Genomic DNA, 13,509 nt, shown 5'->3' with positions numbered 1-13,509 from the left:
AATCAAAGAGTGTCATTTTCAGCCTCTGCACTTAAAACATCAGCACATGCACATAGGAAAGTAAGGAGATAGATTTGTGCACCACCAAGAAAATTTCACGCCAAAAATGTTGTGTAAGCTGCGACCAAAAAATAGGTGCATCAGTTGGTCTACGCGAAAAGCATAACGGACTGGCAAAATGAAGATAAAAGTAAGGACGTGCTGTTGCTAGACGGCTTGCTTTGGCTCCATACCCTATTCTAACAAACATGTCAATTTTGCACGCTATTTCCAAGGGAAAAAGAAGAAGAAGAAAAAAGAATACGGCACTTTAAAATCCACTAAATGCACCAATTTGCCCTTGCACATCATGAAGCGTTGCCACTAAGCTGCCTTGAAATTGGCTACATTGGCTCCTTTCACTAAGTTGCCCACAAATTTACCTGAAAACTTTACTGAAGCCGCGCTAAGCCAAGCCAATCCGGGGGTCATACCTGCTGCTTGTTGCTGGGTGTGTATGGAAGCATGGTGGAGACGTGGAACATGATCTCACAGTCCTCGTAGGTTGAGTACACTGAGTAGAGGCCCGTGGTGTCCGCTGGAATCACATAAAAGAATGACAAGAGAGAGAACACTTTTACGGACCACAGAGACACCCTTCACACCTGCAAGGCTACCAGTGTGGTCAACACTGCGCTCAGGTAAGGCATCAAGCCTGATTAGACACGACGACACTAAGAAAAAAAGGGAGCGGGGGGGGGGGCACAAAAACTAACAAAAAAGTACAGATGCCACCACACTTTGCACATAAAACAGCCGTTGAAGAGTTTTTCATACTTTTGGTCTTCCACTGTCATAGCCGACATTAATTCAGAGAGAACGACCACAACACTACTGTGAGGTCTGTGCCAACTGTCATCCGTGCCATGAAACACTCATTTGAAGAGGTTGTGTCAGCCCAGTTATAAGGTAGTCACTTGAAGTGGCACCTCTTGTAAACAGGTGTATCACAACACAGTGCACAACGAACAGACACTCCCGACGCTCAGTTATCATAGAGAGAGAGACTCTTGGAGTCATACCAGGCACCTTGAAAGAAAATTCAGGCGTGAGCTCAAACAGCCTGTGGATGGGAGAATGATGGGTGTAGAGAGAATGGGAGCACAGACGGGACAACAGAAGGGATTCGCACTGCACAAGTGCTCGAACATCTGACATTTAGCTGAAACAAATTACCCCTGCTCTTTGGAGTGCGGTCACGGTATTGCCTGCATCTACTACCCGGCAGCCCTCATGTAGCAGTTGAGGCAAAAATGCACCTTGAAAACTCTATTTCAGCCGCTAGAAATAAATTTCACAGGACCTTTTATTTCATACTGATTTGGTTTTGTCAAACTGCTCCACCTCCAAACTGGAGAGAAACAACAGTGCGTAGAGTAACACAGTCATACCGGCACAACGTTGAATGCTATTTCTAATGCAGTCAACTGTACTGTCAAGAACTTCACAATAACTAGCCCATAGTAACACACTCTCACATTCAAACAGCCGCGCTATTGCTGAAGATATTCACAAGAAATAGCACAACAGTTCAGCCCCTTCCGCAGCCTTCAACATTGCTTTTCCCTCTTAGCCAAACGCTGCTAAGAAAGATAGATGAAGCAGAAAAAAGTCGTAATGCACGCATCGACGGTTTTTTTCTTTTTTTTTTTTTTTTTCCCTGCCGCACGAGTTGTTTTACGGTTTTAAAATACAAATGGACCGGGAAGATGAAGCGCTCAGGCTGTCTACGCGTCTTCTTTGTCACGCTCTATTTTAAAAGTCACGCATACATCACAGGACAAAGCAAAGTGCTCTGTCTGATCATCCGAGGCACTTTCACAGCCATCGCGATAAACTACAGACCTCCCCTGAAGTTGCCCCGATGCATGTGGTTACAGGCATCCCACAATTGCACAGCAAGCGCTCACTCTTGTTGTCGAGGCCCGCCCTGTAGTTCTGGAAGCCCTTGAGCCGAACCTTGTGGCCCAGCATCTCCAGGAACTCCTCGAAGGCCGGCCCCGCGTTCTCTGCAAACAGCAAGCCATGTGGTCAGCCTCGTCAGACACCCAATCCCATCATCGGAGCAGAATGGCACCGTTCACATTTACGGGGGCTTTAAGCTGGGCTATGAATCCCACCATAGTGGAAGGCCCTTCCAGAATAACCCTGACGACGTGGGGATTTAACATGCCCTGAAATGTCGACACACGGTGTTTTCACTTTCGCCTCCATCGGAGAAGCGGCCACTGCGGCCAGGACCGAATTCGTGCCCTCGGGCTCAGCAGCACAACGCCACAGCCACTGAACCATTGTTCACCAAGGCCTCCCACTCACCGTGTGGTAGGACGTGACGCCAAGAGGTGAGAGGCCTCACTGAGGACAATTCTTGTGAACCATGCACGATATCTGCAAACTCGCCCAAGCTATTCTGGTAGCCCACGAAGTGAACCCGGTAAAGGTGCTCGAGTACTCGTTGCTTGTAATGCTTCAGAAATAAACAGTTTTTCAGCACCCTAACACTGTTCGAAGAAATTTGTTTTCTTACGAATGTTTGAAAATCGCCAACAAAGAGAAATTGAAATAGTCTCTGCCACACGACACAAGCATTTGTCACACTTCCACACACTTCCACACATTAAAGGGTTTGCTTTCCCGCCTAACGCCAAAGATTGTGACAAGTATTAGCCCGAGCCACGTCCGACGACCGTCGGTGTATCTAATTTTTATACTTGAAGTTGTGGGACAGATTTGTTAATTTCCCTTCTTCTCCTCCGCCCTCCCCACCTACTTTTAAGTAAGCAAATGCTTGGCATTCGCACTTCAAGACAATGGTCATTATCATCACCAACATATCTACGCCCACTGCAGGGCACAGGCCTCTTCCATTAACCGCCAATTATCCCGGTCCTGTGCTATCTGTGACCACTTTATCCCCGCAAAGTTCTTGATCTGATCTGCCCATCTAAGTTTCTGCCGCCCCCTGCCACTCTCGCCTTCTCTTGGGATCCACTCTGTTGCCCTTGATAACCAACGATTATCTTGCCTTCGCATTACATGCCCTGCCCACGTCATTTCTTCTTCTTAATTTCTACTAATATGTCCTTAACACGCGTCTGTTCCCTGACCCACTCCGCTCTCTTCTTGTCCCTTAATGTTACACCTATCATCTTCCGTTGCATTGCGCACTGAGTCATCAAGCCAATGAGGATAAGACAATGGTGCCAAGGAGCAAATGGAAACCAAGCAATTCTTTCTAGAATCGCACAAAGGGGTGGGCAAGATCCACACCCAAACCCCAACTGCCTCAGTGAGCGAGGGGGTGCCTAGAGCCACTGAATAAGCTATGCTTAAGAGTAACGACACTGACGCACGGCGGCAGCCATTTTGGTGCCTGACGCCAGGGTGGCCAGCTTTATGCGCCCTATTACAGCTGACATTGACGGGCGGTATTGGTCCAGGTGCCACTTGGCAACCATGACAGCTGTGTTTACTTTTCGAAGATTTAGAGGCAGCGCGCCGGTGCGATAGGGTAAGGCTCGGTTACGCTAGCGTAACTTATTTAGTGGCTCTAGGTTACGCTGAGCCACCAATTAAGCTGCGCTTTTTAAGTGGCTGTAGGTTAAGCTAGGCCACTGTCGTTCTTTCCCAGCGGGAAGCGATTCAGGCGTTTTCCACCTTCCCGCCAGTTGAAGCAGCTAAGTACAGAGCATCCCAGCATCGCTACTCTTTCTGGGTGCTTTTAAAACGCACTGTCAACGCGTCATACAGCCGCACTGCGCTCCAAAAATAACGACTTATCGAAGAGCGCGCGCACGGCAACACAGAGGCACCAAAGTGTCAGCGCCCATGGGCCTTCCCAGGGTAAACAAATGTCACGTGACGCGGTTCGACCAATGGCCGCTGGCGGCGGCATAGAACAATGACAGAAAAGAGTGTCGATACTCCGACACCTCATCTAGTGGATCTAGGGGTGCCCTCAGATAAGACTACACAGATATCCGCAGCCTGACGTCAGCAAATCGAAAATGGAACGGTGACTACACCGTATTTTCGCGCGTATAACCTTCCCCTGCATGTTTTTCGCACTCCCACTTTCAGCCCGCCGGAAAAGAAAAAAAATTATCGCGTATTGCCCGCACATTTGATACAGGAAAGGCTGCACCAAAGCGACTGCTCAAGTAACACACCACATACTATGTAGACAGGAAAAGCGTACATTTAGCAAGTGGAATACCGTATTTACTCGCATAATCCTCGCACTTTTTTTTCGGAAAAGTCAATGCGAAGTTAGGGGTGCGAGAATTATGCGGGGGAAAAAAAATCCGGTGCACAGTGTTGCCAATTTGCCTTCTGCCAATCCCGCTAAATGTAGCGGTCGTTTTTTGTATATGTAAGCTCAGTGTTGGCAACAGCAGCTATTTCTTTTTATTTTATTATTTACAACGTAAACAGTCTCCCGTCGATCAGCGATCATGAAATTGCCGCCTTTGCTTTCTGGCGCGCGCCCTATCTCGTCGTCGTATGTGCGTGCCCTACTCCAGTAACGTAAGTTGAAGTCGGTGACGCCGAAGTGCCTGCCTGCGGCGCGGTTGCCGTGTTCGATCGCGTACTCTATCGCTTTCAATTTGAAAGCGGCAGTGTAGCTGGCGTTCTTCCCCATGGCGAAGCGGCAACAAGCACAAAACAAAGAGATCAGAAAGTTCTCAAAATGGCAGCGAGCTATCCACCGCTGACGCGAGTGACTCACTGACTGCTGCCGCTCAACGACAGGGCCACGACGGCGACACGATGACACAACAGCGGGCTGCGTGAACGCCGTCTATAAGTTGCGCGCACGCGAAACCGGCTCAAGGACAGTGTGAGTAGCGTGTTACATAAAAACTCTATGGCGTGTTAGGGCGCCTGTTAAGGAGTAGCCATGCAGGTCGTCAGGGCGCCTGGATGGCCTTGGATACACAGCGCTCTCCGCCAAACGGAGAGGCGGCGGGGGAGGGCGCGCGTTGGAGAGCGCGCGCACCATGCGGGTTTCGCGAGCAGGCAACTTTCGCCGCTGCAAAGTTGGGGTTGCGAGGATACCGCTCTGTCTCTGTCTAGAGTTGGGGGTGCGAGGATTATGCGAGGAACCAAAAAATCCAAGTTTTGGTGGCTCACATTAGGGGTGCGAGGATTACGCGAGTGCGAGGATTACGCGAGTAAATACGGTACACTGACTGCAAGGCGAAAGTCACAAGTCACTCAGTGTCACTGCTGTCGCTAGAGTTATCACTTGAGCCACAGCCCCCACTGTGGTACACAAGGCCATCTTGACAGCACAACGCGCATTGCCGTGAAGCTGCACTAATGAAAAAAAAAACTGTGTATTATCCCCAGCCCTACTCTGCCACTGAAATTTTCGCATGTTTTGTGCGGGTTATAGGCGCAAAAATACAGCAGTTACTTTTACTTTTGGCATCAGGCAACTGTACAGCTGCCCTCAGTTGGAAGCAACCCTTTAAAAACTGAGCGGACAGCGCAGCAGCTCACCGTTGTTGTACATTTCCTCCTCGGTGGACTGGCCCGCCCGGCAGTACATGACGCCCACCTTGTAGGTCTTCATCAGCTGCAAGGGAGAGACATTCCGAGACAGGTCGAACAAGCTGCGGAGATGCGCCACAGTCCCGTTCGGCGTACAAGCCTAGGGTTTTTGTCCCTGAAGTTCCTCTTGGTGAAGCTTAAAACAACAGCGGGACTTGCATGCAGACTTTTTGGTAAAACCTGCACGCACTGATCGATACAGTGAAAAGGTGCAGCAACACTTTCACCCTTTCTTTGCTGCACGACGAGTGGGTCTGTTTTGCTCACTGAGACAGCGCCATGGTGAAGAATGACCCTCTAAGTCAGGGGTCCTGTCTGAAGGCTGACATCACAGTTATGACCTCAAATGGGGTTAGATAGGAACAAAGAAAGATCTCTTCTAATTGGCCGTGTCTCCCATATTCCCACTTAGCTAGTATATTGCTGCAAACCGTGCATTGGGTTTGTTTATTTATGGTTTGTTTTTACTGCACGGCTGCGCCTGGATCTGTTATCTGTGTCCTAAACGAAGCGCATGTTCCATTCTTTATTTTTATGCCGTACGGGCTATCTCATTTAGATAAGCAGACTGTTTCGCCCTAAAGTTACTAGCCCAGAATAATCTTCTCTGATCTACAATGTTCTGGATGTAAATCGATAGTTCAAGAAACACTTGCGCCAAACGATAAAAGCCTGCAGAGCAAACACCGTGGCATTCGATTCGACGACACTCGCCTGTGCTAGTCCCTTTGTTGAGTGCTGCTTCGCCGCCTCAGTATTCTTTTGAGTTGTTAGGGGAGCACAAGTTCGCTCCAATAAACTTGTTTCTCCTTCAAGACAACTGCGTCGTCCTTGGCTTCGTGACAATATTATCATCAATTATTGTCACATATTACGGCCAATTTGCCATTTTCCTTTTTTTTTTTACCTGCAAAGCCCCCCTCCTCCCCACCCCCATTAGTGTCAGCTTTTTATGCGACTCGGCCCTCCGCCTCAAAGGGTTGCCAAGCACCGCTCAAAGCGAACAGCTGAATGCGCTGGCAACTGTTTTTTTTAAAGCGAAGCTTTCGTGGTCCCACTTAGGGTGGTGTCGCAACCACAAAACACACTGCAGGAAAGTCAGCTTTACACAATAGGAGGCCACACGATGATGATGATGATAATTACAAACGCAGAAAAAACGCTTCCCGTAGTCGTAATAAAACGTGGATCGTTTGCGTTATGAAGCTGACGTATATCCGATCGCGCCATCATCACTTTTTTTTTTTTTTTTTTATTGCATGGCTGTGACAATGTACCAGACTGTATTACAATTCAGCGGCGTAAAATTGCACACACACAACAGGCAAGGCTTCCAACCAGCAAAGGACTTGACGCTGTCAATTAAAATGCCCTCATAGCGGTCAGCCGCTCCATTTGTGGCCGCCAATCGGGCAATACCTCCTGCGATTTAATAGCTACAAGGAATCACGTAATGTTCTCTTTAAGGTACTGCCTAGCACAACACGCATCAACATTTGGGTCAGTCAGCACCTCCTCCCCGTTATTTGCCTGGGAGCTGACTTGCTTACTAAATTCAGCCATAGCTTCAGAGCACGAAAAAATTAGCGAACAGCTTTATCGTGCACAATAAACCTTCCTCGATACAGCGAAACAAAAATATTGCAGAAATTTAAGCTTCACTCGTCTTTTAATTAAGAAATGAACTAAGCAGTTGGATTCCTTCATAACTAGATACATAGGTACAAACTGATTTGTTTGGAATTCGTCATAGTCAAGTGCACTTGAGTACAGTAAAACCTTGTTACAAGAAACACTCAAGGGAACCAAAAAAAAATTGTCTCTTGTAACCAAGGTCTCTTGTATGCAATGTTGCTAACATGGCGAACATAGGAAAGCGAACCAAACCGCCTCTATTCAAATGTCTCTTATAACCAAGTGTCTCTTGTAACAGTGTCTCTTGTAACGAGGTTTTACTGTAACAAGTTTTATTAAGCTGCTGGATAAAATAGATGAGGGGTTTGATTTGCGCTGTCGGGCCACACAAGCGAGTTGTGAACATGCGAGGCAATGACAACGAGACAACAGAGTGAGACAATCAAGCCCAGTCTGGGAAGGGGGGGGAGGGAACGCATGCAACCACGTGCACACCCACCCCCTGCTCGTCGAGCTTGATGAGCTGCTGCTCGGTGGAGGGCCCCGGCACAGCCAGCCGCAGGCACGACGCCTGCAGTTCCGGAGCGGCCAGGTCGAGCAGCTCCCGCACAGGCAGGGCCCCGCTGCTGCTGCTGCCGCTCAGCCGGCCGTTGCTGGCGGGGCCGCCCAGGGACTCCTCCGCCAGGCTGCAGCGCAGGGTCGCCAGCTACGGTGGGGGAGGAGGGAAGCGAACGATCACCAGACATCCAATAGACATCCAATGGCCGACTTCAACGAGCTTGACTTTACTGTTTCGTGCAACCTTCGTAAGGGTTGCCGCAACTTTGCACACGGTCGCAATAACAGCACCGTACTCTTTCCAAGTCCGTCTGTCCATCCGTTCTTGGACATGGTAAAAAGCGCGGCAAGGCTGGGCGACACAAGGAAGTACATTTACACAGGACGGGCGCTAGCCTCTGTATGTGCTCTTTCTTGTGTCTCCATCTTTTCGCGCTTTTTACCCCGTCCAAGTTCTTCTATCACCAACTAGCTCAAATTTCTGCACCCATCCATTCGTTAGTGAACGTCGTCTAAGTACCGTACTAGAATACATAAGTTCCTTCCTTCAACCAACCCCAAGAACTCTTGTGCGCGTGACCATATATTTATACGGAGTAGCAGCTATAACGGCCGAGCTTTGAAATTCGTCTGGCCGTCCATTCATCAGCAGAGTTATTTATAGGAATGCCACAGTGAGAAGTGAACGTCACCTAACTGCCATACCAGATTACAGATTACAACGCACATGCTCCCTGCTTCAAAAAAACTCTAGAAACATTTGCAAATGTCACCATATCTTTATTTGTGGTAGTGTTTAAGTAAAGCCCAGTAGTTTCATAGTTGATTGATTGTAGGGTTTAACGCACCAATGCCACACAGGCGATGAGGCATGCCGTAGTGGAGGGCTACGGATTAATACAGACCACCTGGGGATCTTTAACGTGCGCCGAAATCTCGCACACACGGGGGCCATTCTCGCTTTTCCCCTCCATCGGAAAAGCGGCCAGCCGCGGTGGGGAATCGAACCCACGTCCTTGGGCTAGTTCTAGAGTCCGTCTGTCTGTCGTCAGTAAGCTCATCAGCAGAGATCTTTAAGGGGGGACGCGGGGATCAGATGGTGAAAAGTGACCAAAAAATCGTTTTTTCGGAAGTCACATTTTCGGATTGCACGTTTTGTATTCTATGCGTCTACAAAGTTTCCCTCTCGAAAACGATCGCGAAGTGCCAAAGAAAAATATTTATGTCAGCTGAGGTGACAAATTATTTCCACAAAATGACGAAAAAAACGGCAATTTTCGCAGCGCTGTATCTCCGGAACGGCGGCACCGGGCGCCGCCATCTTGGTCGCGTTAGATCGGCAGAGTCTTCAACTTCCGATTTCCTGTCGCTGCTTTCATTGTCGCTCACTCACAAACGCACAAACGGCGGAAAATGAGAGACGGTGAAACAAAGCAACCGATAGAATCTAGCATGCGATTGGCTCTCCGGCCGCGTTAGCTAAGACGGCTCTCCGGATTGGGTGCCGCCATGGCCACAACAAGATGGCCGCCGGGCGATTCGGCTGACGCGCAGTTCGCACGCACTTGAATGCTGCGTTTACATGAATGCGACAGAATGCGATAGCAGCGCGTCAGATTTCCTAGCGCATCACGAGTAATGCGATGCGCTAGCGTTTACATGTAGCGCATTACCCCTGGTGCGATGGTGGTGCCATACGGTGTCGCACATCGAAGGTAAAGCAGCGCTTCTGGCGCTTCCAAAGCTTCTGGCACGGCTGGTGGTGTTCTTTTTTCACGACTCGCATTTTCTGGCGTCTTACACTCGATTTAGACGTTTTTAAATGCAAAGCTGCGTTTGCAGGGCTTACTTTTCTTGTCGACATAATTTCTAATGCGATGCGCTCGCGTTTACATGCACTTCGAAAGTTGATTTACGCATCTCAATCCACACCGGTCTGGCGCATTAATGCGTCGCGCTTTCCTAGCGCATTAGCCCCGTTTACATGGATGCGATGCGCTAGAAAATTGATGCGATGCGATGCGATGCGCCACTTGTCGCATTCATGTAAACGCAGCTCGTGTCGCTAATGTTTTCCTAGGTTTCACGGTCGGCTCGGTTGCCGTTCAGTGGTTTCATGCTTTGAGATTCCGTACAGTGACGCTATCGTTATCACGGCGATAATGCTTGAGATCGTGCGCCAGACAGGGAAGTGCGCGGCTCGAAAGACGCATCAAAAACGCTCCCGCGACATCGCCGTGGTACGTTTTTGAATGGGAAACTCGGTGCGTCCGTGTACAATTGGTGTTCGTGAAGTGAACTTTTGGACGCATTGTCGTGTTAGAAAACGCTTAGTTATTGCTGTTTCACAGCGAGCTCGCGAGCTTCAGGAATGGAATGACCAGCTCGCCAGAAGTTGCAGCGCGCGCTGCATTGGCGCAACGTGTTCGGGCAGCGGCCGATAGCGGGATCAGTTGCTATTGCGCGCGAGTAATAATAATTGTACGCAAAGTGTAATTTAATGGCAAAAGTAAAGTTGCTAAACATAGTAAGGTTACCTAAATTACGATCGTGGTGAATGTGCGCGTCGGGGATTGTAGGGAAGGGGGGGGGGTGTGCAATGAACCACGTCACCCAGCTTATTTGAGAAACTTTTGCCGTGGCTCTAAACTTGTTCGTACAACGAAGTCTGGGATTACAAAATTATATTTTCAGTGTTAAATTAATTAGAGAAGATGCCGTATTGTTGCACCGTTTAAAACAATTTTAATGTCAGTATTTTTTTCTATTTTTGCAATGTTTGCAATTATAATGTCCATTTTGCAATGCTTTTTTCGCCTGAAGAAGAGCATGGTATTCTTATAATAATTAAAGTTGTAATTATGTAAAACAAATGTATATTCTGCCTTCACATAGCTCATCTTATGTGTGTGATGCCCTGATATAATTTTTGACACTGAACAGCCTCATGTACTAAGCTGTAGCTTGATCAAGGTTATGACACCCAGAAATAAGCTGAAAGTCTGCTGGCACATTAATAAAAAAAAACCATGCCTTACTCTTCATTTTGGAGACAGCTATGCATTAGGCATACATGAAGTAAAATGTAGGTACCCTAGTAGCCCATAGTAAACTTTTTGGCACACTCTGCGTAAAACTGGTGCTTCTGCCATCTAAAGGCCTGCACATAGAAACCTCCAATGAGCCAGGAAGGCATCCCAGATGCACCAAATCAAAGGGCAAAGGTATGCGAGGTTGTCCCCAAGCAACGACAGCAAGGACTATGCTGCTGGTGCAGTTTGAAAAATCTAGAAGTCTTCGTAAACTTTAAGAGCCGTTTTCTCAATAGTGCGCTTTATGAGTTCGTTGCTCGTGAAAAGGATAGCATGGCAATCACTAGGGCGGATTTTGACCCTGTCCGTTTTATTTCGATCCTTGAAGAGTTCTGTAGGGCGAGACAGTCTTGGATTTTCATTTTAGGGCCTCGTTATTTTTTAATGTGGAATTTACGGCTAGGTCAATTATGTCTTACAGGTTACAAGTGAAATTATTCTTTTCTGTAAAAAAATGAAGGGTAAAAAAAAAATCTGAAGACTGTCTTGCCCTGTAGTGTTCTTTTGACTACAATTGAGAAGTATTCAGAACTTCCTAGCATGTGTCAATACCTTGCTAGGCTTTTCACGAGCGGGCAACATGTAAACCTCTGTAACACAAGAACTACTGAAGGTATCACCACGAAATTTTAAATTTCACCATTTGGAGTGCTTGCCAATATGCTTGCCCTTAAAGGGAAAATGAAGTGAGTACTGAAAGCTGCCCCATTTTAGAGATCAGCATGCACGAGACATGTTAAAAGCTTTTAGGACACATTTCTGGATGACCAAAATGCATTCGGAAGTGATGCTTCTTTCTGCCACCCCCACTGAAAATTCACCAGCAGCGTTGGTATGAAAACACATTTTGAAAGCCTGGAAGGGTGGATTTCGGAGATTGCTGGCATTTTACCACCTGTACAACCTGTGTACGAAGAAACAAAGCACTGGTGGAGACCATGAAGTGGATGAAAAATAAAATTTTTGATGGATTAGATAGCTAGCATGGAAGCCCATTGCAAAGCAGTGTGTTTTCAGTACGGTGCTTCGCAGAATGCCACAGATGGTGGAGGGTTGGTTCTATCAGCCGCTACAAATGAACTGATGCTCTGGACTTCCTTAATATAGAATAATGAATTACACAGGTTACTGTATTTACACGATTGTAGGTCAACCCTTTTTTTCATGTTTGACGATTAAATGTTGGGGGGGTCGACTTAGAACCGAAATCGAACTTTGTGCCACTTGTAACGGCAAGATAAATGAGAAATCAGGGGTAGTACGAGTTCAGAAAAGTGTAACACCCTCGTTTCTATGGTTACGGTCGAAGCGTAGAGTTTACCAATGCACACATTCTGGCGTCAATAAAGGTGGTGCCGACTTTGAATTGCGAGCGGCCGCTTCCATCACCCGCCATGTTTGTTTTGATATCGCGCGGCAGTGGCCGTTGCCGGTAGCTTTGATGGTTGTCATCTCACAGCGAATGTGTTCTCATGATTGGGAATAAAGTTTCCCACTCAACCCACAGCTCATGGTTATTCAGCGTGCTTATACAAAAGCTGCTCTTTTTTGACATCTACTACGCGCACCACGAGTGTACGGCTCTTGTGGGAGCATCGATCATTGACGCAAGAGCCGCCGTATAAGGGGTATTGGTAGTTGACGGAAGAGCTTCTCCTTGTGATACGATTTTCTAGGTGGCCGCGTTGCCGCATGCTTCTGTCCCTTCTGTGTTGTGCTGAATCGTCCTCTGTCACGAGTGCCCTGGGCCTTAAGAACTCTTGGTGCTTGTTCACAGCAGCATTCAAACGGCCTGCTTTCTGCGATTGCTTTTTTTTTTTTTTTTTTTTTTTGAGACATGCAATTTTGGGGCGGACGACCTACATTCGACGAGTCGACTTACAATCGTGTAAATACAGTACACTACACAATGCCACATCAAATAAGACTTCAACAAGCTCACTTCAGAGCAATAGGGATTATAGGCCAGCCACTTCAGTGCCCCTTCAATATGTCAATGTGCAATGCACGGAATCAGTCCATGCTAAAAAGTGACCCTGATTGGTCTCCTCATTTTCCGGTGGTGCCGTTATGATGAGGATTGTGTTCAAAAGCTTCCACTTCACAACGTGACGATAGCAGGTGGCGTCCAGTTTGCATACACTAAATGCTGCTGTGTGCCCTTTTGAAAGGTAAAAACCCGATTTCTTTTTTTCAATTACACATCCAGCTAACTGCGTTTGCGACATGTTCACAACACCTGCCACCATTTTTTTCAAACTGCGAACCTAACCGCCTTTTTTTTTCTAATCTCCATTGTGCACCAGTTAAGCTTTCCGTGGGCGAAGTGATTTCCGTTTAAAACAATCCTGTCGCTCATCTCTGCACGAGCTTGAGAACCCCTACATGGCAGCGGATCGCAACTTGGAAAGCACTCCACTAACGACCTGTTCAGAACATCACGTGAAATTTGCGACAGGCTCTGGTTCTCTACAGACATCTGCCCAATCCACAATACATAGCAACATTTTAGCGCCACATCAACAATATTCTGCACCACATTGCGTTCAACTAGAGTTTCGGCTGCCTTGGTATTTCAGTACAGTTTCGACGTGTGTCAAGGGCACACATCCCACGTGTCAATGGATGC

The 13,509-nt window shown here is 47.6% G+C and overlaps 1 protein-coding gene across 2 annotated transcripts in view; it reads right to left on the bottom strand.

Moving 5' to 3' along the window:
* Positions 1 to 13,509, bottom strand: part of LOC144149424 (signal-induced proliferation-associated 1-like protein 2) — a 137,895-nt gene that overhangs the window by 66,930 nt on the left and 57,456 nt on the right. For both annotated transcript variants that reach the window (XM_077680987.1, XM_077680986.1), the window contains exons 6-9: positions 7,730 to 7,936; positions 5,545 to 5,620; positions 1,950 to 2,048; positions 474 to 577 (exon numbers count right to left, since the gene is read on the bottom strand). In XM_077680987.1, coding sequence (XP_077537113.1) covers positions 474 to 577; positions 1,950 to 2,048; positions 5,545 to 5,620; positions 7,730 to 7,936 — 486 coding nt within the window. The remainder of the gene's footprint in view (positions 1 to 473; positions 578 to 1,949; positions 2,049 to 5,544; positions 5,621 to 7,729; positions 7,937 to 13,509) is intronic.

This window comes from Haemaphysalis longicornis, unplaced genomic scaffold (assembly GCF_048455015.1).
Source record: "Haemaphysalis longicornis isolate Haplotype H1 unplaced genomic scaffold, Haemaphysalis longicornis Haplotype H1 scaffold_8, whole genome shotgun sequence".
Taxonomy (NCBI): domain Eukaryota; kingdom Metazoa; phylum Arthropoda; class Arachnida; order Ixodida; family Ixodidae; genus Haemaphysalis; species Haemaphysalis longicornis.
Note: the sequence above shows the minus strand (reverse complement) of the source record. Positions and strands in the feature narration are given on the sequence as shown.